The sequence below is a fragment of the Amphiura filiformis genome, chromosome 12, assembly GCF_039555335.1.
Source record: "Amphiura filiformis chromosome 12, Afil_fr2py, whole genome shotgun sequence".
In the NCBI taxonomy this organism is placed as follows: domain Eukaryota; kingdom Metazoa; phylum Echinodermata; class Ophiuroidea; order Amphilepidida; family Amphiuridae; genus Amphiura; species Amphiura filiformis.
Window position 1 is genome coordinate 18055587 of NC_092639.1, and position 27994 is coordinate 18083580.

Consider the following 27994-nt stretch of genomic DNA (forward strand, 5'->3'; position numbering starts at 1 on the left):
GAAATCAGGTCAGGTTGAAACTTCGACGTTGTATCAACGTTAATTCAACGTCGAAATCCTAACATGTGCCCACTGGTAATGGTGGATTTTGTATCTAGGGCATTTGATATTGCCCAATAAATTGTGTGGTTTACTGGGATATATTAATGGCTCCTTTCCTTCCACCATCATGACCATAATGCCCTCTTCAGGAATTGGACCGGACATACGTAGGCCTATAATACATGTAGGCAACATTAGCAGGCCTATTATATATAGAGCTCAATTTCAAGTTCATCTCACACCAATATCACTGTGCTTCTGTTAAAGGTAAGAATTTATTCCTTCAAACTTGTTGTTATGTTGCATGGTTTGTTTCTCCTTCTTTTCATATTCTTATATGTTTCAATACACTGGGTTATTCTACACGGGAAGCCGGATTTGCATCAATGTGTATACTCCTGGGATACGGATCAATGTGATGTGCTTTTGTGCGCTACATTGCGAGCAGACAGTCGCGCCCGGGTATTGCGACATGAGTGTTGCTTGGTGGCTGTAGCGCACAGTGTCATCGCCCCGATATCTTCATGGCAGAAATCGCCACCGCCACGCATGGGCATTTTGTTCCGACCTGTTTAATAGTTTTGAGACGCATAATGGGCCGAAGGACATCTGACTAAGGCTACTGACAATGGTCGCGTTTCACAATACGATGCGCCTCCAGCGGTCGCTGGGCTGAGGCCAAAATACGCAGTGCATCATGGAAAAATGAGTCGACATCCAAAGCCCGCGTAATACGAATACAATACAGGAACATGCATCATTGTGGGTTTAAATGTCATTATAATGATGTTACATGCGAATGCACACTAAAACAACAATTTACAACTATAGTAGATCCATTTTCTATCTATTGATCACAGGGAATCCTTCGTGGAGCTGTTTTCAACATATTTATTATCACACTCGCGTGAAAATTCAATAGCAGCTAGAACGGCGATGTCGACTCTGGAGTCGAAAATTTGACTGCTAAGAGCAACCGCTGGCGGCGCATCGTATTGTGAAACGCAATAATTGCCCGGTGACTGACCTCGCGGTGTGTGAGTCGAGCATGGTACGCCATAGGTCATATGCTTTTAGACTACCCACGATTGGCCTATACACTGCGCTATATAATTCGGCACATATAAAATCAGAATTATTGTCAGTTTTTGAGTTCAAGACGCAAGCTTCTTTCTCAAGACGCAAGCTAACGACTATCATATCTGTTCAACACATATATTCAAGTGCAAGGAACCACATCTGGTTTCTTTAGACGAAATCATTTACGGGAGATATTCATCATTTTCTACCCCGGTATCCAAAGATTGTCGTCTGAATATCAAAATAGGGCATAGCACATTCACGTGTATCGATCCCGGGTATTGATTTTAGTATCTCTGCTTTACCAAGTAATTATTAGCCAGGCGATGTCGGTGTGTGGCGGCCAAGTGGTTTCACTTTTTCGGTCGCCGCCCACTTTGCTCGAGAAGTCTAGCCAAGAATTTGCTCACCGATAGCTTCACATGCGTAACTATCGTGTGCAAATTCGAAGCTAGAGTTCTCGAGTAACGCCCGCTGTCCATGTATACATATCATTGCTTATAACCTACTTGACAAAACAAAAGGGAGACATTTTGATGCAGTCGCTTACAAGTTCTTACACATGCCCTTCTTTTGATCGCCCCGAGTTTAAAGCGACAACACGCCGTTAGTGCAGTAACCATTAGACGTTTGCGTTGAAGTCAATTTGAGCATGATATTTGAGCAAGAATTTCTGAAGTTGCCGTTGCGCGTTGAAGTAAATTTTCAAACTTCATCCGGATCGCAAACTCTCTAATATCTCTGTGAGTTGTCCGATGGCAAGAATTTGGTAATAATAACATCGTCTTTAAGTTTATACAATAAATGAAAAAAAAATTGTTTGTATCACCACGAGCTACCACAATTATGTTGCTATTCGTCTACAGAGTCAAATCTGAACTAATATTTACCATAAAATTAATCCTGAAATTTCAGCTATTGTCGTACTTCCCAGATGAATTCCGAGTAGGCTGATTTCGTGCATCAGTGTGTCACAATGATGATGGCTATGGAAGGCCGAACTGGTCATTTTATCACGGTCGTTCTACTCACCTGCCTATTCTTCGCACCATGCAAATCGCAATCTGCTATTGCTAGACTTAGTATGTATAAGAATTTTTTATAAATATTTGGATCAGCCTAGACAATAGGCCTACATACGGCCCATACACGATCAAAATATCGATCAATATTGGGGACCCTAGATGCAGGAGTGGATACAAAATCTACCATTGTGCGTGTTCAATGGTAGATTTTGTATCCACTCTTGTATTTAGGGTCTTTGATATTGATCAATAACATTGAGCATGTATGGGCCGCATTACAGTAAGGCCATAGGGATTACACGGCGACCGAGGTGGCGTAAGGTTAACGTTAGGTTAGGGTATTGCGTTTTGCGTGTTTTCCATAGTGACGTATAGTTTTGTGCTTTTTGAGTTCAGTTTGCCAGCAATATTATGTATTTATTTCTCTTGAAAAATATATAAAAATAAAATCTATTTAGCTTACTACAGAAATTTCACATCATTTACAAAATATAATGAATGTCTGATTTACACAACTCGATTTTAAATTGGCATTTCTTCAATCCCGATTTTCTCGAAAAGTTGTTTATTCGCGGCGCCCCACTATACGCCACTATGGAATACAGCCGACGATACACGATCAAAATATTGATCAATATTGGGGACCCTAGATGCAGGAGTGGATACAAAATCTACCATTGTGCGTGTTCAATGGTAGATTTTGTATCCACTCTTGTATCTAGGGTCTTTGATATTGATCAATAACATTGAGCATGTATGGGCCGCATTACAGTACTTATTGTACCTTTGTGTCGAATATTCGGTGTACACTGTAAAAAAAATTGGCTGTAATTTTTATGGTAGAATACCTGCCAACCCAGCACACACAAAACGTTTTCGACATCATTCGCAAAAGGTTACAAAAGGTTGTCAGAAAACGTTTAAAGGTCGGGTTATATAAAGGGTATAAAACATTTTCATAACATTCAAAACATTATTGATAACCTACTGCAAATATTTTAACATAATGTTATTTAAGTGTTGACAAAATATTCGGCCAAAAATGTTTGCAATTTTGAAAACATTTTGAAAACATCGTTGCAGTATATTTTCATACAAAACGTTTCAAAACGTTTTCATGACCAATGTTATCAAAACGTTTTTAGCTAAACCAAAACCCAAAATATAACTTGATTCAAACGTTTTTGTGTTTGCTGGGAATTAAGTTGCTAGCATTACCGTAAAAAACGACGTTTCAAAACGTTTTCATGACCAATGTTATCAAAACGTTTTTACCTAAAGCAAAACCCAAAATATAACTTGATTCAAACTTGATTGCCATAAAAATAAGGTAGAATTTTGACGGTAACATACCTGACCACTGGGTTGCCAACATTCTACCGTTAATTACTACAGTTATTGCCGTAACTATACAATGTACATTCATACGAAATAGCACTTAAACACAATTTGTCGGTACAATCACCTTGGTCTGGGGCGGACATTTTAAAAATGAATTTAGAAGAGCAGCAACGACATCACTTGCATTACATTCCAGATGTTAAATCTACATCATATGCAAAATTTGAGGAAATTCGCACGAGTCCGTTTTATTTTAGGGCCATTTGTCTATAACTGGTCTTTACATGTAGCCCTATGGAGAGAGTGCCCGTTGAGGGCGCTATAACCCCCATTTTAGGAACAAAAATGTGATTTTGAAATGATAATGAAACCTAGGTGTACGGCTATTGAAAGATTAGACACACACACACACCCACCCCACCCCCACACCCCCATACACTCACCCCCACACACATCCACCCCCCACACACACACAATAAACAATTGCCCCATGTCCCTTCAAATTCCAAAACTAGTAAAATTTAACTGTTATTCCTAGTTAAAAAACATTGTGCTGTACTTTTCTGGAATAGGGAATAGTGTGACTTGCAGGTCTTGATTCATCAATGTCATTTTGGGTGTGCCAAGTATCATGTAATTTGTTTTGGTGGCATTAATTGACAAGTTATTAGCTTTAAACCAATTTTCTTCCTTTAATTCTTCATTAACAATGTTTGTCTGGCGTTTTTATGGGAGTATAAAATGGTGGTATCTTCTGCTAAAAGGACGAATTTGAATACTTTAGATGCAGTAGTTATATCATTGACATAGAGTATAAATAACAGTAGACCCAGGATTGATCCTTGCGGAACACCACATATAATTTCTATGTATTCTGATTTATAAGAGTTATGCTTATATTGTTTTCTATAGAAGCTTCATACTTTATATTAAAAAAAAAGAAGACATGTATGTAAAATACAAATGCCACGAATGCCGGTTAGCTTGAAAATATAAAATACTTATTAATTGTAGCAGTAGTCTCCGTATTATGCCAGATGTAGTAATACCGTATCATGAATACCCTTTTGTCCTCTGTCTTAAGATAGCAACGACAGAGAGAGCGGTACAAGCAAATGAAACCCAATGAAACCTTGTTTATTGGAAACATTAGGGTTTTGTACTCAAAATTGGTAAAACCATAAATGGTTAATAAACCGTAAAACCATGTAGGTGTTGATACTCTTCAAAAATATGTAACAAACGAAAAATGACTTAACTAATCTCCATCATCATATGCTACATCCCTTTAAAGCGGGTGACCCGATTGACACCCTCAGTCCCCACTTTACCCCCATCATAAATGCAGATTTTGGTATCAGGTGAAATCTTATATTTTTCCACGGAAGTCATTAAACATTATTCTATGTATTTTTCCCCATTAACATAATGAAATTAGGCGTTCCAAATCGGTATATTTCCAAAGAAAAACTGTCGAATTAGTCTCGACTGTGATACGACGTTTGAAACTAATTCAACAGGTTTTTGATGATATCTTCAGAAATACACCAATTGGGAACTCCTAATTTCAATATGTTAATATGAAAACTAGGGTCTTGCATATGTAAATATATTATTGCAAGATCATAATGGTTATCAAAATGCCAGTAATTCCATAAGGAATAAGTCACATTTACTAAAAACATTTACGTGTTCTTTCGATTGCTTCACGCCGGGACACTTGGATAGTCATACCGGTGCCGTTGTTGTTGACAGCCATATGGTGATATCCTAATGGTACCGGAATTAATAAGTGCTTTATACAAATTTAAAGGTGCTATAAAGATGCCGACATTTATCTATCTTATAAATAGGTAGCAGTGCCGGTGGTGGTCTTTTGGCATGCAGCTACAGGGGAACGCTAATGCTCCATGGTGGAGACCTGGTAATAGATGAATGTACGACATGTACTTGTGACAACAGTACAGTGAAATGCGACATCAAAAGTTGTGCGCCAACGTTCTGTGACGAACCTTTAGTTGATCCAAATATATGCTGCGATCTCTGTCCGTACTGTAAGTATACATCAGGAGTTCGTTGGTCGCAAGTGGCAAGATGTTATCAATTGAAATTTATAATAATATAATTATGATAAGATGCAGCTGATGAGTATATTAACAGCACACAATGCATTCAATATTAAAATCTTCTAGAATAACGTCTAGATTCTCATGCCTACGGAATCAGCAGACAGCGAACCTGTAATATCTGATCATAACAGAGTCTACAGAGATGGAGCGCATATATTGCGTTAAACAACCTATGCCCCCTAGACCATGACCAGGGACCAGGGACATATGATTTGCGTGAAAACAAATAACCAATTGCATAAAAGAATTGCGCGGAAATGCGTGGAATAAAACAACCAATTGCGCGGAGATCGCACGGAACTTGCTCTGACCTTGCTTTGGCAGATAGGTGGTTGTTTGAGGCATAGTGGAGATACTGCCCAGCAAACGTAAAACGCTATAATAAAGAAAACATCAATATGTCGGGTTATATTAAGGATATAGAACGTTTTAATAACTCTCAAAAAACACTTTTAAAAACTTTATGTAAAATATTCATAATGTTATTTAAGTGTTGACAAAATATTTTGCGAAAATGTTTGCCAAAAATATATATTTTTTGCGATAACATTTTGTCACAGTGTTTTTTATATAAATGTCTAATGTCTAAATGTCTAAATATATTTATAACCTTTATGTAGCACGATATTCAAATGTTATTTAAATCAAAAAGGGTTTTAACCATAACCAAAACTCGTTTATAACATGTTTGTAGTTGTATAAACATTTGGGTATTGCTAGGTGGTCAGAGTGAGTGGGTTTTCTATACAGTATAATAAAATAAATCGTTTGTGAAGTATTTGGTCAAAACACTCTAGTTGATAGCCAAATCAACATGTCTAAACTCTAAAGTCATTGGTATGTGATCATTTATAAGGACTCCTGTGAACTGAGTATGCAGTTGCGCAAAATCAAAGCAACAAGAAATGTTTCACTATTTTCTTGTTAGGCAATGGTGTCATTGCTTTGAATCTCATGATCTTGCTCCACTGGATTTCATCTTGTATGGCTATCTGAAATCAAAGGTTTTTACAAGTCCTCCTGCAAACATTGATGAACTCTAAAAACGCACAATTGCGCAAGTTGACATGCTCTGGCAGGACAGACCTCTCATTATACGTGGTGTAAATGCCAAGTTGAGGAGAGCTGAAATCTACATACAGGGGAACGGTGGTCATGTAATTAACAGCCTAGGTCTTCCACATTACAACTATTTGTAAAGAAAGTTGTGAAACAATGTGCTTTTCACGTTGTTTTAATTTCAATTGAATTTTCGCAACTGCATTTTTACTCGGCTCACAAAAATAACCACTGCGTCCTTATTAAAGGTACACGCCAGTGAATTTACAGTTGTGGGAGGACAAGATGTTGATTCAGCTATCAGCTAAAATATTTTAACCAAATTCCTCAAACTTTTTAAACCAGTAGCATTTTTCAAACTTTTTACGTTATTTTGATACAAACTGCAGATAAAGTAGGTCAGATCAGATCCAGCTATCGGTACTTTGACCTCAAGAAATGGAATAAAACCATTTTCCAAGTTAAAGATCTTGACCAATTCATCTTTGTCATGTCGCCCATGCAAATGTATCATCGACATACCTGAACCACGCAACTGGTTTCAAAGGATACGAGTTGAATGCTTTTGTTTGAAGGGGTTCCATAAAGATGGAGGAGGTTGGAGATAAGTGACAAAGGAGATCCAATCACATGACCTTCTCTTTGCTCATAATATTCTCCATGCCAGTTTTGGGTTCACCACGGAGGAGATGACCAATGACATGGGAAGCAACAGCAACAGGCAAATTTGAAAATAGAGAAACAATGTCAAAACTGACTAATATATCACCTGGTCATATTCTTTTAATAAAGTGTCGAGAGTTCTCGATTTAAGAGGTTGCTTTGACAGCAAGGGTTATCAGTATATCAGCAAGATGCTTTGCCAAGTTGTAGCATGGTGAGCTTACAGTGGCGCGCCAGTGTTGGAAGCATGAACATTTAGGGGGTACTAGTACTGTATTATGTTCCCGGATTATGCTATGCCTGTTTTTTAGACATTTGTGTGCGAAAAACTATCAATGTCAGACTATTTTTAGGAAAAAAAGAAGATGAATTTTAGGGAGAACGTCCCCCATGGAATACTTTAGGGTGGAGTGGGTTAAAATTTAAATCGCTAGACATCCAAACAATCTTTTTCAAATAATCAATAATATAATCAATGAGAGTTCAATATCTCCACAGATGTACCTGTATGGCAGATTATCCCAGACACTTTGGACATCATATTTGAGAGTGCCATCAACGACCTGGTAATTAATCTTATCGTGAAGGTCAATGACAAAGGTCAGGGAGTTGAGGGCGAGGGGCTGTGGAAAGTCGGTGTGTGGGGCAGCGCAAATAATGATGGTTCCGGGAAAAGAATTGGATATAATAAGCAGGTGAGAAAGACAGGATGAATGTTGGTACTAGTGTAATATATTACTCACTTCGTTAATAAAGATTATTTGGAGAACATCTATATTTCTATTTTTCGCATTGGTTTAAAAACAAGTTTGAACCCCTATTTATTTCTTTTGCAGGTCTTAACAGAAACACAAGCTGCACATAGAGTGACGAGACCACCATTTTTTGGAGGTTTTGAATTCACCATTCCAGGCATCGAGTACGCTTTTAATGGTTTCAATACAACCTGTTCCCAGATGGCATATCTTTGTATGGAATTCGGCAAAAGAGATAATCCTTATCCAATCTACCCACAACTGCCTTTCGATGTACTGGGTGTCGAGTCTGAGTATGATAACTCACCAAATCCACGTCATTTAATTGGATGTTCACCATTTATAGATTGCATAGGTATTATAATATAATCCTTAAGGGATGGGGTATGAACGTGTGGACAGTATTTATTGTGGGCCATTCATAACCTCCGCGTATTACGCCATATGTGCGTCCCAATCATATTGCTCTTTAGATGATATACGCGTGCGCATCTGTTGCGCCGGAACACTTCACTCGCACGCAACTACCATATTTGCACATGGCGTGATTGCGCAGTGCTGTAATTGGTAAGTCCGTTTTAACCTGTTCGACTTTTTGAAGGGCGAAATATAAGTTTTGATAAAAATTGTTTATTTCAACAAATTTCGGAGAATAAAATTTTGAGATTTGGTTAAGTGATGAGTTAAAAATGACGGTTATGAATTCGGTTAATAACTTTGCATCAGTTATATGTCGGGCATTGTGAAAAAAATCTAAATTTTATTTTGCTTTGGTTCCAAAGGCAAAATGTTTAGATTTTTCACAATACCCTCCAAATAACTAATGCGCAGTTATTAACCTATAATTAGAGCACATCAGAACTATCGAATTGCATTCTGAATACGAAGAATGTCCTTCTGATATCAAATTATTTTGATTTTTGAAATTCGCAATGTAATACACATTTTATGGCAAATCATTAAAATTGATATTTTTGATATTTAACAGTACTCGAAGTAAACTTTATAAATCTGATGATTTATACTTGAAGTGTATATATGTAGGTGGGATGAAAAGCCGACGATCAATTGAAAATTTTGACCTTTCGTATTGAAGATATGGTTTTTTCCCAAAACACCAAAAAAATTAGGTCTTTTTGGGAAAAAATCCATATCTTCAATATGAAAGGTCAAAATTTTCAATTGATCGTCGGCTTTTCCTCCCAGCTACATACACTTTAAGAATATATCATTAGATTTATATAATTACTGCGAGGACTGTTATATATCAAAAATTTGAAAAATATCAAATTTTAATAATTTTAATAATCTGTGTATTCAGAATGCAATTCGATATGTCTGATGTGCTCTCAAAAAAAAAAAAAAATACTGTCGAAACGCTTAAAACGCTCATTTCAGATCCCTTAAGTGATATTTAATCTATTTCTGGCATCATTTGCCAAGCATCAGATGATATGATGTACTGGCTGTGCACCATGTTCACATCGTATACATATTTAGCACTAAATAACAGCACAAATCGTAATTCAGATAAATACTTGGAAGGGAGGGTGTATGTTGAAACCAACTTTCGCATTGTCAAGATTCAGTCCACATTAACATTATATACTATTCTATTACCCCCACGACCCATTATTCAAAATCGTGCACTGTGATTTGTTGAAACGCGTCACGTGACAGACCATTAATTAGCGATAAAGTGTCAAGGGCAACAAACTTTATGTTTTTCTATCATCACAGCGCACAGCAGAGCGCACAGCACACCTGCTTATGTAGGGGAGAATGGAATGTCAGGGGTGTGTTGTTGTATGTGCATACCTGCTTATAGGGAGAATGGAATGTTAGGTTGTGTTATTGGAATGTGCATACGCTTTGGCTACGCGTATGCGCTCCACCTTGAGGTAAACAACTTGAAATATTTGGGCAAAAAATTTGATATTTTCTCTTTAAATCACACTATTTCGGCAGTAAAAACGTTTAAATAATGGGTTCGGCTGCGCCTCACCCATTATTTACGTTTTACTGCCTCACACATTATTTTCGTGTAAAGGATCATGCATTACCCTTTATTTCTTAAATATAATAATCGTGTTGTACTTGTCATTACAGGTAACACTTCAAGTATCAATAATGGGTCGACATGTAGCTATAAGGACAAATTAATTGAGCATGGGGATGAAGCGATAGTTGAATGTGTAACATGTAGTTGTGACAACGCTAATTTGATTTGCGAAGACCTAATCTGTCCACGGGCATTATGTGACGATCCTATCCCGTATCCATCTGTATGCTGTGATCTCTGTCCATACTGTAAGTATAATTCTGATGAGTACGGAGCTATATGTAATTCGTCATAAGCTGGTGTCAGCTTCAGAAACATATATCATTATTTTGTTATTACCTCCTCAGATGTTCCAGTACATAATATCAATATTCGATCAACTTTGCCAGTTATTATCGAGAATGCGATCAACGATTTCTCCTTTAATCTGAGAGTGAGGCTCAACCGCAAGGGACAGGGAGTTGAAGGTGAGGGACTATGGAAGGTCAGTGTGTGGGGCAGTAGCTTTCGTGATGGCTCTGGAGAACGATTCGGTTACGTGGAGCAGGTAAGGGATATGAACTGGGCTGTTGCATCCCAGCAAATACAAAACCCATTTTAGTTTTCTTTGTGTTTTTTAAATGGTTAACTTACAAAGGTTACTAGAAAAAGTTGAAGCATCAACTGCAGCAAATCTTGTAAAACGTTTGCAGTATATTTTTTTATAATGTTTAAGTAGAAAGATTTCAGAAAACGTTGTTCATAACGTTCATAACGTTCAGAAAATTTTACAATAACATTTAGACAACATCGTTTCAACATCGTTTCAACATTTTGATAAGAGTTTATTTTAGAACGTTTTCCTAATCTTTCCTAGATTTTACATGTATATCATTTAACGGCCTTTTCATTAATTTGCTCATCCGGATCGTAAAAATCATAAAAATTTAAGATTTTGACACATTATTGGTGGCATAGATGTGCTAACATAGCCCGCTAGTGGTTAAGCCGAAATCTGTTTATTAAAGACAAAATACGACATTTTACATGAAATTGTAATTTCTGTACTTTTAAGTAGAGAAATTAACTATATGTATTTGAATGGAACTTCCACTCTGTCAGCACTTGTGTTTTCCTCATTTTCTAAAATACCTCATGGGAATTTGAATAACATATCCTTCACTTTTAACCAATTTCTAAACAATTATTTTGCACTTTCAATGGGATCACTGAATGGGCCTTTAAAACGTTAAGGGGAAATATTTCAAAACTTTTAATTTACGTTTTGACCACTTCCCCCACAAAATCCAGCTTATATCTTATATTTTCGTAATGAGATAAGCTCTGGTGCACGTCCGTCCCGAGGATGGTGGTGGTGGGGGGGGTACTCAGGACAATGGCCATACGGGGACGTTCCGTAAACATGGGTAGCATTTTCGGCCTTTTGGGCAATTTTTTTTGAAAATTGGTACCCACTTGAGTACCCACCGGATGTCAGTAACCTGTATTGTCATTTTGATATTTGGTGAAAATGTAAACACAATATTTTTCTTCTTCGACAGGTTTTAACACAGGAACAGTCTGGAACAGACTTAGTGAGGTACCGTTATAGATCATTTGAATTCACTATTGAAGACATTTTGTACACTCTGAATGGTACCAACGCAACCTGCGCTCAGCTGATCCATCTATGTGTGGCATTTGGCAAGGGCGATGCCCCTGTTTTAACCTATCCTGACCTGTCATTCGATGTAGAGGGTGTCGAGTCTTATATTGATAGCTCACCAAACCCAGATCACTTACTTGTCTGCTCACCATTTCCAAATTGCATAGGTATGTCACAGGTTTAATCAACAACTGATAAGAAAAAACTAATTGTGAAAATGAAAATTCAAATTGATGATGTATATAGCCTTAATACCACACTATAATTGAAGTCCGAATTAAAAAGACCAGTTTCCGCATGACGTCCTGTCAACCAGACCAAAAATGCTGTTCTGCGCAGGTCAGCAGCCAATCACGTCGCGCCTTTGCCCTGACGTCAGACGCAAAGTAGTCTTTAATTCGGTCTTCAATTATAATGTGGTATTAAGGCTATATACATCATCAATTTGAATTAGTTTCAGTTGGTGGTATTAACAATAATTTTGTCTTACCATATAATTGCGAACTTCAGATATTCATGTTTGAAAATAAACGTATTTTATAATCTTATATATTTGCTGTTGCAGCTAGGACGCCAGATGGTAATGGTCTCTTACCATGTTACTTCAGGGGAACCAGAATACTCCACGGCGGCGAGCTGGTAATAGACGAATGTACGACATGTTATTGTGATAACTCAACTGTCAAGTGTGACATCAAGAGTTGCCAGCCTACGTTCTGTGACGAACCCATCGTTGATCCAGCTCTATGCTGCGATCTCTGTCCATACTGTAAGTATAATTCGGAAATGTAGTGTAGGTGCGAGTCATGAATGTTGCCGTCTCTGCACACATAAGTATAGATTGAGAACTAGAATAACAACACATGTTTGTATCATCTGCCTAAACTTTAGGAACTCATCATGTTTATGCGCTCCATATATTCATTTCATATTTTAATACATAAGGAAAATAATGATGCGAATAAATACATACAATTTGGATCCTATGCAGTGGCGTAGCGTGAGTCACGCTGGGGTGGGGGTGGTGGTCACTGACAATGATGGGGGAGGGAGGCACTGGGCCTGATTGAGGAGGAGCGCAAGCCGTTTTTCGAAAAATGTTCAATTGGATTTTCAAAATTTTCAAATCGAATGAAAAAAAAAACTTGATTCATGGGAAATTGATTGATTGATTATTACAAGATACACCAACAACTATAAAAGGGGCCCATAGTATTTATCAGGACCTTCGACATGGGACTTGAGAGCAAACAGAGTGTTAAAATTGATAAGAAATTGGCTAACTTGAACACTCTGTTTGCTCTCAACCAATTGTAAAATTATAATGTGTTATTTGTTTTCGGGTGCATTTCAGAAACCAAACAGACCCTGTGGGCAGCCCTTGCCAGTCATAATCATATATGTTATAAATTAAACATTATTGCACCTTATAGACGTACCTGTGTGGAAGGTAACTCCAAGAACGCTAGCTACCATCTTTACGAATGTGGTCAATGACTTGGTTGTTGATCTTAACCTGAAGATAAACGATCAAGGTCAGACAGTTGAAGGCACGGGATTATGGAAAATCGGTATGTGGGCCAGTGCCAATGACGATGGCTCCGGAGAACGCAAGGGCTATAAAGAACAGGCAAGAAAGCATGTATTAATTACCGATTACTAATCAGTAATGTTTACAAATCATAACCAATAAAGTTGCGCATAATTTTACAGACAATAATATTATTAGAAACACAACTATCTCAAAATTCCATGCATTGATTGCTCACTTAACTTTTTACTTCCATAACTTATGATCGATGCCCGTTGGAATACACCTATCCGACGTCGCCATTACTGCGGTGTCCCCGATGTAAAACTGCGGTGTCCCGAGGTCGGGGGTTCCATCCATTATTTATTGTGTGCTATACAGAATTGTACCCGGGAATTGTACACAACAGTGATATTCAATACATAATCATGAGTATTGAATTACGAATTAAATCTCCCGCTCTGGTACATCTGTGTTGCCGTCAATAGAGGGCCAAATACAGTAAACGCTTCTCGGATTGGTGTATAGGACGGAAGTTAGATAATTGGAATTTTGAGAAGGTTGAACCCATAATCTCTGTTTTGATAGAAAAGTTGGAAGTAGCTAGTAGTTGACCTTGCAGGTGGAAAGGATAAGGGATCGGATAACAACGTTTGCACAGTATTTTATGGGACATCAGTGCACATCAGACATATCGAATTACATTCTCAATACGAGAAATGTCCTGATATTAGTTATCAAATTATTTTTATGTTTTAAAATTGGCGATATAAAACACATTTTATGGCAAATTATTAGAAATTAATATTAAATTTTCTAGGTCTTTTGGGGGAAAATCTTTAATACAAAAAGTCAAAATTTTCAAATGATCGTCGGTTTACTCCTCCCAGCTACATAAATATCAAAAATATAAAATTTTAATAATTTGCCATAAAATTTGTATTATATCGCAAATTTCAAAAAATCAAAATTATTTGATATCAGAAGGACATTCTTCGTATTCAGAATGCAATTCGATATGTCTGATGTGCTTTCATGTCCCAGAAAAAATACTGTGCAACAATGCTATCCGAGCCCTTAATATTTTTAAAAACATGATTGACCAGAAAATAGCTCATTTTTAATTTAAGTATACGATAAAATTAAATCTGTACAGATGTTTAAAAGGCGGTTACAACATAAATCAAATATAAATACATTTGAGGACCAGGCTAAGTATTATTTCCCCTCCTCCCCCTTTAACACCGCCAAGTAACAAAAATTGTGCATTCTTTTAAAAGGTCCTAAGTGAAAAACAAGCTGCAATACCTGCAGTGAGGCCGCCGTTTTTTGGAGGATTTGAGGTCACCTTCCCAGACATCGAGTATGCCCTTGATGGTTCCAAAGCAACTTGCACTCAGATGGCCTATCTTTGTGCGGAATTCGGCAAGGGAGATGCTCCTGTTCCAATCTACCCACAATCGCCTTTCGATGTAGAAGGTGTCGAGTCTGAGACTCATGGCGCACCAAATCCACAACATTTAATTGGATGCTCACCATTTGAAAATTGCATAGGTATGCATATTTTAGTTAGTGATAGGCTAATTAATCGGTGTTTGGAGTACATCGTTTAAATCTTAGACCTATGTTTAAATGAATATGAAAACTTTATAAATCTGATGATTTATACTTTAAGTGTATGTAGGTGGGATGAAAAGCCAAAGATCAATTGAAAAATTTGACCTTTCATATTGAAGATATGGATTTTTTCCCCAAAACACCAAAAAAAAAGGCCTTTTTGGGAAAAAATCCATATCTTCAATATGAAAGGTCAAAATTTTCAATTGATCGTCGGCTTTTCCTCCCAGCTACATACACTTTAAGAATATATCATTAGATTTATAAATTTACTTCGAGGACTGTTTTATATCAAAAAATGTGAAAAATATCAAATTTTAATAATTTGTCATAAAATTTGTATTATATCGGGAATTTGGCGAAAATTATTTGATATCAGAAAGACATTCTTCGTATTCAGAATGCAATTCGATATGTCTGATGCGCTGTCATGTCCCACAGAAAAATACTGTCGAAACGCTCAAAACGCTCATTCTAGATCCCTTAACTTAGACCTAATTTATTTTTAACTTTGTGACAGTTGAAGCACAAAATGTCAATACTGTAGTTACAACCATTTGCCAAATCACAAGCAAACAAATATTCATTTCCAAAACCTGTAAATTCATAAACCTATATACACATTGGGTTTCTTCAAGTTCTTGGTTTTTGATATCTCTATTGTTCAAAAATGAAATTTGAAAAGATATTTAGATATTAAGAAACATCAGTTGTCTACTGTGAGCCACGCCTTTCGAACCATGACAATTTGACACGACACCAGCACAAAACAAATGAAAATAAGTCTGTAAAGACAATTCTTAAAGTGTCGCAGAAACCAAAACCAAAACAGAATCCAAGAACTGGAAAAGGCAGACTGCCTTTATTCGCACGACCACCTCAAGGCTGTCAAGTATCTGCTCTGTTGTCATTTTGAAATCATTCTAGAACAAAGCATAACGCCAATCAGTGATTCATAGAAACAGAATTGTATGTGAGTGCAATCTGAGGGTTTATATGGAAATGTCAAAGCCATATTCTTAAGTTCATATCTCAACAGTGAGTGTTACTAGACAAATCCAATGGCTACTGTAGGAAAGTTTTAAAGCAGTCTAACATAACATGGAACACACTTATTAAAATAATTACTAAAACTGAATAATGTGTCTTTCTACTACAAGGAAATGTGTGTCTTGGACAACAAAAAGACTCAAAGTATGGACTTCTAACGTGGCCTACTGTGTCACCAGGTGAAGCTGCATTTTCTCTGGAAACTTGTCCTGGCAACACGTCGTTACGTAAGTAGTATAACTATATAGCCCTACTCCGTTCCCCACTCACCAGTTTTGCTAGCAAACATTGCAGACAACGCGGGCGTCTAGTCGTAGAGCGTTCTAAAAACACATTTTGATTTTAGAGCGCGCAAGCACGAGATCGAGTGAAAGACCAAAAGCTGTACACATTCTTAAGTACGACATCTCTTTTGGTCCTATAGTACTATCAGTGCCCCAATAGGTATCGTGCCGTGAAAATTTGCGCAATGCTTTCGTTTTTTATTTAATTGAAAAATGATAACACTATGCAAAATTAATGTTCATCATTACGTTTGATAGAATATATTATATACATCATCAGGGTATGCTAGAAAGAGTTCCTAACCGGACACCGATAGTGCTATAGGACCAAATTTGATGTGGTGCCTTAATAGTAAGACATACTGAAGATACGAGTAACAATCTACATATAAAACTTTTCCAGGAGGTTAATTTTTTGATGACTTGGGCTGTGATACTTCTCAGAACTGGAATCTTCTCTCAGAGATGTATATACAAATATACGATCAACAAACGATTAATCATTGTAGGCTGAAGCAAGTGTCCTCGGCTTGCGTTCATATGTAAACCACGATTTCCGAATTCAACAAAGTGTTTTTTTCTTTTGTTCTGCAATGTGTGCCTAATGATTAAGATTGCCATTATAGCTTGCATTGAATTTGTTGTTTTTTCTCATTCAGATGGTCTGCCGATTGCTTTTCGCCAATGCAAGCTTAATGATATGGGAGTAGCAAAATGGAAACATGTGAAATATCTTGGCTGTAGCGAAAATACAACGGTAATAATAATGATATGATATAGTGTGGCGAGGGTGTGTGTGGGTGGTGATGTTGGTGGGTGGTGATGTGTGCTTATTATTATTATTATTATTATTATTATTATTATTATTATTATTATGGATGAAATAAAAACTCGAGTTTTGATTTCATCCCTTATTATTATTATTATTATTATTATTATTATTATTATTATTATTATTATTATTATTATCATCGACACAATCTTGGTGTCTTTTGCCGAGTCAAATCCCAATCTGATGTGCATTTGCCCAAGTCATTGCCCAATTATTCATACATATTTAAAGAATAATGAGTAAAAATATACCATATTTTTGTCTGTTTCCTCAATTTTTCAACTTAACGACACAGCTCTTAATCGGACTACAAAATACGACATTTCGACCAAACACTACAATTTGTCAATTTTGGTAACACATAACTCTAAAGACTTTACAACAGCTATGTCACAGAATACGAATGATACGACGTCAGGTTGAACTCTTCAACAGACTGTGGCCGTTCTTATGAAAGTGATAATAAAATCAGTTTGAAATTGTATTGATTCTTTGTTAGAACTCGGGATTAACGGATAGTGACATAGAAGCCGTTGCCAGAAAGTTGGACCACTTCACCAACAATATCAAAATGGTTGACAAGAATGACATTACTGCGGTGGCATGGATGGTTCAAAACATCGCGTCTGCGGAATCTCCATCTTCAGAGGTATGTATTCCACCCCGCCGCCGGGATGATCTTTTCTTATGTGTTTCGTAAACCACATAAATGTGTTATATATTCGCCAAAGGGGTATGCAACGATTGCCAAACATACGATGTGTATAACGCGATTACAATTATACCGCAGATACTATTTAGGGTCTTTTATCATACCTAGTCAAGAAATTTTTTTCTTAAAACTTACTGCGGACGACGTCCTAAATTTTTAAAACAAAATTCTAATTTTTACACCATTGAAATGTACTTGAATAAACTAACTAACATAATCTGCAAAAATCTATACCTTACTGGGGTGCCGTATATGTGACCAAATCTGATTTTAGTTTTTAAATCTCAAAACATGAAGGATAGATTAGTCGCACTTGCTGAATCATTGACATACAAATGGACGTTTTATTATTTATAATTAATATACATCTTATTACAACGCCCATGCGTTCATGTCACATTAAGCTGTTCGACATAAACGATCGCCTGGAATGAATGGACGTCCATTCTTTCAACACCCATGCGTGGATATGCGCTGTTGAATGAATAGCGATTTTCTTTGCGTTACCTCATTTGGAGGAGATTGAAAAGGAGTGAAATAATTTAAAAAATAAACATTTAAGAAAACGTTATCGCTATGTCGCTAGGCATGACTGTATGCTGGTAGCTACTGTGAAACATCAACGAAGCCAGATTTCTTGGTGGGGGGGGGGGGCAAAATAAAATTTCAGGGGCACAGCTGGAAAAAAATTGCAGTTGCATCATGCACTTTTTGTTTATTAGAGAGACTGTACATATCTCCGAGCTTCCCAAAAAAGGGTTTATTAAGACGATGTGCGCGTGTAGCGCGCAACATTTTGAATTTGACAGTATTTGCCCGTGATCGGGATGAAAAAGGCTTTATTGTAACAATGTGCGCGCGCAGCGTGCAAAAAGTTGTATTTTACACTATTTTGGCCTTGATTGGGATGAATTTTGATAGCAAAGGGGCTCCTTGCCCTTTTTCTTTTCCTTGGGTCTCCAGATTTTCTCTGCTATAAAAATGCTACCGAAACGCCATGACCACTCATATTAAATTGGCCTTAAGAGATAAGAATGTTTCCTTATTTTACTTCTATTTTAGGTTTTAAATTCTATATCCAAAGCTGTCAACAAATTAGTAGATTCCGTGCACCCATCTTTGAATTTCACATTCGCTGTAGCGCCATCTACGTCTGAAATCGTGCAAGGTTTGGAAAAGCAGGTTAAAACCACACTGGCGCAGCAAGATGAGGTAAGCAATACTACAATGACTAAAATTGCTCAATAAATATATTTTGTTGTGAACATAGCAAATGAGTAAGTACCGTAAACGTTTGCCTAATGGCGCACCTGGGCTCCTTTGCCTGAATAATTTTCATGTACAATAGAGAACTCCCTCCTCTAAATATCCCAACAAGAATTAAGGGTACGTGCCCGTATTTGCTGGTAAGATTTTTAGGGGAGGACACTGTACTGTTAGTTTGTGTCTAAAATTCCACTTATGGCAAGGGAGCCCATAGCACCATTAGGCGAACCTTTAGGGTATATTAGTTATTCATACAATTTGACGACACACGTACCAATGCTTACAGGAAATAAATTAATATTAAACGCAACTTTTGAAAGTTGAACTCATAATCAGACAAATTTACAATACCGTATTATCATAAATAACCAATAAGGGTATAGTCTTGATAATGTCACAACTGTCTTTTTCATCTCAAAGATAAAACTAGTGTTACCATCTCTAGTTATTATGGGAGTCGGCGTCAACAATAATATTGTAAACCCTGTGCAACTCAGTGTCTTTGAAACAACGACCGGAAATGAATCAGTCTCATTTGTAGATGCCACAGTCACGCAACAGAAAAATGAACCAATTGACCAAACATCAGGATCACCAGCCGTATCTCTACGTATACCTGTCGGTGTAATTCCACCAGAGCAAGGTACCGAATATTATAATTATAAAGCAATCACATACTTACACCCTGAGAGAAATAAAACGAAAAATACCCACCCCACAACCCCACAACCCCACACACCCCCACACACGTAAGATACATCAGATGACCCTGTTCCACCCAGCTAAAATACAAGGTGTCTTAGGTAATCAGTCGTCAAATGTTGACAGTTGGTAACAGGCTTAGAACATATATCTGGCAAGAGCTTTGTTGAATGAACTATTACCCGGATACACCCTTTCAGCTCAAATGGATGTAAAATGCAACAAATTATTGAAGGAATGTGTATCGTAATTGCCTAAATCAATATCTCTTGTACAATGAATAATTTTATGGCACAGAAAAGGTATGAATTGTGTGATTGCTACATGAGGAAGCAACTGCAGCAGCGCCCATTCACCACTGTGGTGGCACGGCTATGTAGGTGGATGACATACATTGTGAAAGCAAACATGTTTGTGTTAAAAGTGTTATTAACATTAATAGATTTAAATCTTGCTTATATACAATGTACAAATTTATTATTGCCTCTGTTTCAAACATGAGCGCAACGTTTAGTTCACAAATGATATTCCTACTTGGGGGAGAGAAGAGGCAGATCAAGCTGGAGAGTAAATATGAAACCAAAAATCGATGCCTTTCTACAATTTATTTATAATATTTATTTATAGATGAGCTGCTTTGGAAACATTAGGCAAGAATATCGACTGCGAGGCATCCCCTTCTCAGTGCCGTCAGTGTTTCATACAACATGTACATATATTTCCAACATGATGTAATTTTTGTTTCCCGACATTAAAGGAAAAGCTGGATTCTTCGCATACAAAGACGACTTCTTATTTCAATCGAATTGGCTGATGTCGGAAATGCTGAAAGTTGATGGACCAGTTATTGGTACTACACTTGTAGCCTCAAACCTGCGTCAACCTGTTCTGATTAAAATAAAGAGCCGCTTAGGAGGAAACCCGACGAATAATGACGTACCGGTGAGAAAAATAAAGGAAATAACATTTTTTTAAATTACATTGCTGAAATTTGTATCATCAAATCATATTCAGTATTATCTTGTATTTTTGTAGGTTCCTCTTTCCCTCTGATTTACTCGCGTCATAATTTTGTTATTATTGTCACTTTTCATTTTCTGTCTTTTCTTAAAGCCATATTATAACATTTGCTGAGGAGGACGCCCTCACTGATTTTTTTTAATTCACTTTTTTACACGATTATATTGTACTTTATTAAACCAATATACCCTGCAAAATTCAAGACTCTAGGTGCTGTAGTTTTGTCAAAATCCGAGATTTTGAATAAAGCGCCGGAACCGGCGTCTTATTATTACGATGGAATTATTAGTCGAACGCATACACGATGTTCATAACACACAGTACACACGGCGTGCAGGACGGTGATCTACACAACAAAGGGTCGTACCATAACATGACCGAAGGAGTGGTACGTATTGGCGACATACGCGCTGGTAGTAAATTCCAATTTACTTTGCTTTGCCGTAGTTGTTCGGCTCAAAAATAAAGGGGATATATCTGACAGTAAAACTAACATTTTATGTCAAAGAATTGCTAATCTATTTTGTATGATAATGTTATAATATTGCTTTAACTTCAGCCCAAGTGCGTGTTTTGGGACTTCCAGCTGGAAAACGGAGTCGGTGATTGGTCAGAAGAAGGATGCCAATATGTTGAAACCAAAGATAACGTGATTAAATGTCGCTGTTACCATATGTCTACATTTGCCGTTTTACAAGTGAGATTTCAATTAATTATGTCCCTATTAACAAGTCCTGCTTACAACATTACAATATTAATTGTCGATCGAGGAATTTCGTTTGCCGGTAAGAAACCTGCGTTGTCCTGTATAATATTTGATGTTGGCACACACCATTATTGGTAGGAAAATAACTGTTTGAAGAGATATTTTCCGTACAAAACATTTTGTATAACTTCCAGACGATGAACAGTTATATTCATCCTGTATATCAGAAACAAAGACAAATTTTATGTCAAAATTAAGCAACATTTAAAATCATTCCGGTATAGACAGCCCGGTTGTCTATAGAAAGATAACTGCACTAAAATGCTCCAATCATTTTAAGATAAGTTGTAAATCATTTTACGAGGGAGAATAGGTTAGTATATTTTCAGCAGACCCGCCAAAGTTACCACAAGGTTGATTTCTATTAATCTATATTATTGTTACAGGACGTTTCTCACTTATTTCCTGCTGGGCCAGAGGCATCTATGGCAGTGATGTCATCAGGTACAAAAGCGGCAATTGCTGTGACACTTATCACTGTTGGAATAACCTTCCTGATACTTGTAGGATTCAGGTAGGTTAAGTTTTTTCTCAGTAGTTGCACAATAAATAACTTAAAAGGTTACTGAAGTATTGTGTGCAAATGTTGTAGTTAATAATAAACCGTAATTTCCAACAATATGTTCGCAATAATATTTATTAAAATTTACTGTTCCTAATGATATAAATTAGGCACAAACTATAAACCGTACTGTAAACTTTAAAACTGAAAATGTAATCTGCCAAAATGAAATTAAAACAATCTAAACTCAACCCAGAAAGTATCGAAACGATTATAGATGGTCAGATATATCGGGAACTGAAATATATAGCAAAAACTTATTTAATGTATATAAAGCGCAGTTTTCTCCTGCGCATTTTGATACCTCTTTTGTTGCTCTACGATATCATTTGGTCGAGTTATGGGCGCTTGAGTGGCTTCAAGTTGGATTTTGAAAGTTGCACTAAGCTCCTATTCAAGCCAAATGCGTTCGTCGTGTACACACACACACACAAAATCAAGACAAAGGACACCGATGTGCTCTGTTTACTTAACCACGAACTTTACTTTATTTTACTCCTTGGACTTCGACTTCCAACTTCAATACTTGCTACCCTTTACTCTGACTTATCTTATGAACTCTTTCTGCTGACATCTCAATACTTCATGGTGTGCCCACCATCACTGTCTAACACTGCCTGGATTCGTCGTCTAGGGCTTGAATAGGAGCTAAGTGCAACTTTCAAAATCCGACTTGAAGCCACTCAAGCGCCCAGAACTCAACCAACTGATATCGTAGAGCAACAAAAGAGGTATCAAAATGCGCAGGAGAAAGCTGCGCTTTATATATACGGGTATTTCTCTGAAAAGGTGTACTATTTGAAGATAGGCAAATATGAATTTGAAAATGATTATAAAAATGTTTCCTTTACATATCTGTAAGGATGTAAGTCTCTAGTGCATGAAAACAATATTTGGCGCAATCTTTAGGGCGCCCTCTATATTATAGAGGGCGTAATCTGCAGGTTGTGCCAGGTGAGCATTTAGGCCAAAAAAGAAATAAGGACAAAAAATTTGTTAAAACTCTTAATTATGAGTTTTATGGATAACTTGTAAGTTGCTTGATTCATGTTTGCTTTTTTCATTTAAAAAAGATATGATTTTGTACTTTCGTCATTTAGTTGGGACAATGAGAGGCAGGCTGTACGGAAAATGTCATGTCTGTTAGTATTTTTTTTATACAAACTTAAGTATATTCATAATTTTGCTTGAAATAACTAAATAAATTTCTATTGACATAGTAAACACATACAATATCAATTACATTTCCAAATAGTAAATTCCATGTTGTCTGGGTCAAAGGTCAAATAAAGGTCAACAACAATTGTGATGGAGATGACAATGCTGTGATGGAGATGATAGTGATGTGACGGAGATGATATTTCTACACAAATTCCTATAGAGAATCATCTCCGTCACAGACATTTGATTTCAGTAATGTTTTCACACTACTTGAAAATTAAATTCATACAGATGAGAAGGTCTAGAATTGGTAAGCATTTTCTGATAAACTAAACTGGACTTCGCTGTATCTCAAGATCCGGTGATGTGATGGAGATGATGGTGATGTGACGGAGATGATATTTCTACACGAATTCCTATAGAGAATCATTTCCGCCACGGCAAATTGTGACGCCAACTGATGTAGCGGAGATGATGGTTCAGACATTGCTTACGATTAATAGCAGGGTTAATCTTACCCACGTGTTACATATCACCACAACAGCTTGTGGGACATATTCAACCATCATTATTTTCCGGAAAATTTCAACAATAAGACTTATATCAAATTGATCAGAAATGTTTGGAGATGATGTTGAATAAAGGTACGCGCGTGTATACTTGAAGATACCCTCAAAATTGGCAGGAAAAGAGTGCCAATGTGCACCTATTCCGGGTTGATGTTTTTCGTCGTCTTTAAAAGGCATCGTACAGGGTCAAATTATTGACCTCTGATATTAGTTCTTCACCTCCAGTCGTTTTGATGCCAATGTGACGGCAATGATGCAAAACCAAGGGACAGCAATTTTTTGACACAAATTTTGAATTATTCCATAATATTGACTTTAGAAGTGGTTTTAAGCATTTAAACCTTCTTAGACATGATATTTACCCCAGTCAGTGGTAATTTTCACTTCCCACACTTGCTCACAAAAATACTACAAAATCACTAAAATTCGGTGCGTGACATCGGGACATGGGGTTTTCAGGGGGGTCGTCAGATATTGAAGAATTTTTTGACTCCAAGAAATTAATTTTTCCCCACTTGGATGTTCTTAACTATTTTTATACATACAAAAGTCCATGACTAAGCCAAAAAAGAAAAAAAATCCTCTTTTAAAACTTTTATGAGCGCCGGAAGTCGCGGGACTTAAAAGTTACTCTTTTCAGAGAATCACCCATACATTAAATAAGTTTTTGCTATATATTTCAGTTCCCGATATATCTGACTATCTATAATCGTTTCGATACTGTCTGGGTTGAGTTTAGTATGATGATTCAACATTTGAATCGTAGCATGACAATTCAACTTTTCTGAAAAGAACTCGCAAAACAAACTGGACTTTTTGCACACGTATATAATAATGTCCATTATTTTGCTTATTACAGACAACTTCGGAATAGCAAAGAATATCACACATTTAGCAATTTTTGCTTGGCAACTTTCATTCTATACCTTGTGTTTGCATCTGGAATCGACGCCGCACCTAATTCCATTGGCTGTATTTTAGTGGCTGCCCTCTTGGATTACTTCACGCTGGTACCGTTACTTTGGCTTGCTGTTGAGATTCGATATGCGACAAATGAAGGTGCCCCATCGAAGGCATTAGTGAAAGCATATGCATTATCATGGGGTAGGTTTATTGCTTAAATAATCTTCTTTCTTTTTTCTTTCTTTTTTCGTTCTTTCTTTCTTTTTTCTTTCTTTCATCATTTCTTTCTCTCTTTCTTTCTTTCTTTCTTTTCTTTTTTTTTCTTTCTCACTTCTTTTTATCTTTCCTTGCCTTTCATAAACTTCCCATTTGACGGACTATGTAGCATCACTTTTCTTTATAATTATGTAATTTGTTTAGGACTTCCACTAGTTGTAGTAGGACTAGCTTTGGCAATTAGCACCAATGACTACCGGAATCCCGAGGGGTAAGTATAGTCTGATTAAGATTTAGTTGGTTTGCGATTTTATACTTTACCGAAAGCGTATATAAAGTTAATACCATATATTCATATATATGGTATTCATATACTATATGAGAAAATTTGGAGCCGATCTTGCTCTTTTACGATGAGCATAATTGCGTATCTATGGATGCTGTATTTATTGAGTTATCGTGTACCTAAATCGTCATTTCACCGATATTGGACGAAAAACTTGAAAAAAACCCAAATATTTTATCAGCTAAAACGAAACATTCGACCACGAGGTTTTTGTAAGATCAGTGCTTCCATAATTTTTTAAGGTTCAATACCAATTTTTCATATGATGGTCGGCTTTGCCATAAAATTTGTATTATATCGCGAATTTCACAAAATTAATATTATTTGATATCAGAAAGATGTTCCTGATATTCAGAATGCCATTAGTATATCTGACGTGCACTCAGGTTCCACAAAAATATTGTGCAAAGGTCGCTATCCGATCCCTTAAGGAAATAGATTGACTTTATTTAATTGACACACGTTGTGTTTCCATTCTTGTATAGATGTGCTGTGACTGTAAGCCCTGCATTGTTTTATGGAGCAGTGATACCAGTGGTGGTAATTGTTCTTCATAATCTTGTCGCCTTTGTTTTTGCTCTCCGTTTCTTGAATAATCGCTCATACAACGTTGAAAGCGAAGATGAAACCGCTGAAGATGATAGTTACATAAAAGTTCGAAAAGTTTCGCAACGATTGTACGCCGCCATGGCCGTCTTTAGCATGTTCACCTTATCGGTGTGCTTGGGATATTTGCATCTTGCTGAACCACAAACAACCGCTATCGTGGCCGTTTTCTCCATCAGTGTGGTACTTACTGGTCTTGTTACTTTTGGAATGTTCTGCCTCTATTTGGAAGACGTTCGCCATGCAATCGTACCGAAGAAATACAAAAGGCAAGTCCCAGAGATGGAAGCTCCACTTCATTTTGAAAATAAATACCCTTCAGTAGGTGAGCAAGAGGACGCGGTAGAAAAGGTTGATAATCAGAACTAACCATGACGATTACTGATATGAACAATTAACTACGGGAACAGGATCTTTTAAATGTACTTGTTATATTTCGATAAGTCCAATACTTCTGAAAGATAATCTATACAACTTTATAGAAAAGATCACTAATATTTCAAGCACTGGATGACTTGTAGCATGAACAGGTAACATATTCTCTTTATACATATATGACATACATTATGTGTTAACGTGTTATACATGTGCATTAACGTACAAGACAGCAAAAGAATAATGCAACACAAAGACAATTATGTCAAAATTAAACCCAGTTGACAAAATCTGTAACTCTTAGCTCGTGTTTTTTTAAAAGACCTCATTTGTTGAAATCGGTTGAGAATTAAAGAAACTGTGAATGAAAGAAAATTCAAGGAAGAAACTCCAAGGAAGAAACAAAATAAAAGTTGTATTTTAATATTCTAATCAATGGAAGTTCGATAACACTTTGTGTACAAATCTATAGGGCATCCAATGGAGCAATCTGCAACTTTGCATCTTTCTTGGGATTTGGGATCGCCGTGTCTTTATTATCGATTTCAACGAATGAGGTCTTGTGGTTCTAATTATGACATATCATTGTTTTGTTAGATATACAGGGGTGAGAATAACCGGTACATTTTGCTGCCTGTGTAATAAATAAACATGTGCCATATACGTAAGTACATTTCATGCTCTAATAATGTTAAGGACGGGAACGCTGTAATATTATATTTGTGTAGGAAGCAATTAGTCTGGATAAAATAAAGAGTACCGTATTTTGGTATACGCTGTGGACCAAACACCCTCTTTAAAAAGTAGCAGGTAACACGCATTCTTTGCACAAGAAGATTTGCGTAAGAAACATTAATAGATACGAATAAGTATATTTTGATAATACAGTGTGATCCAAAATCATTTTTGTTAAAAGTAGCTGGTAGCACAAGCATATTTGTACCATACATGATGTGTAATGCATAAGAATATTAAGGATTGGAACGCTTTATATTTTGGTAGGATGCAACAGACATGATAGAATAAGTTCATGTCAATATATAATGGCACTTACTGTAAATGATGATAACACAAGTTTCAAGCTTAAACGTTATGACATTTGTGTGTTATCTGCTACATAATAATAAGTTTATGTTAATATATACTGGCATTTACTGTAAATAACGGTAACACACTTTTCAGGCTTAAAAGTTATGATATTTGTGTGTTATCTGCTACATAATGTGCAAGGCTTAAGAATATTAATGGTTGGAATGATGTATATGTGCGCACGCACTGCGTAGGAAGTAATAGACATGACAGAATAAGTTTATGTCAATATATAATGACATTTACTGTAAATAATGGTAAAACAATTTTCATGCTTAAAAGTTACGACATTTGTGTGTTATCTGTTACGTAATGTGCAAGGCACAAGAATATTAATGGTTGGAATGATGTATATGTGCGCACTGCGTAGGAAGTAATAGACATGAATAAATTCATGTTAATATTGGCATTTACTGTAAATAATGGTAACACAATTTTCAAGCATGATCTTAAGTTCAGATAATTTTTGAATGGATGTGACTGGCTTACTATTTATAGCACTACTTATGTGCTATAGATAATGTTGGTTTTGTGTATAACAAAGATGGTTACCAGTGCTCAAATAAAATTTGTCTAGAACAAATTA

At 36.5% G+C, this 27994-nt stretch overlaps 1 protein-coding gene across 1 annotated transcript; it reads left to right on the forward strand.

Annotated features, from left to right (window-relative positions):
• The first annotated feature begins 178 nt into the window (after window positions 1-178).
• Window positions 179-27994, forward strand: LOC140165885 (uncharacterized). Its single transcript, XM_072189229.1, has 22 exons — window positions 179-309; window positions 2038-2204; window positions 5342-5542; window positions 7838-8034; window positions 8176-8449; window positions 10204-10404; window positions 10504-10703; window positions 11698-11968; window positions 12367-12570; window positions 13235-13431; window positions 14613-14886; window positions 16110-16226; window positions 16943-17040; window positions 17615-17764; window positions 18890-19039; window positions 19514-19736; window positions 20553-20737; window positions 21375-21512; window positions 21968-22095; window positions 24733-24977; window positions 25197-25263; window positions 25824-27994. Exons 2-22 carry the CDS (start codon window positions 2099-2101, stop codon window positions 26311-26313), a joined length of 4116 nt encoding a protein of 1371 aa, XP_072045330.1. The 5' UTR covers window positions 179-309; window positions 2038-2098; the 3' UTR covers window positions 26314-27994.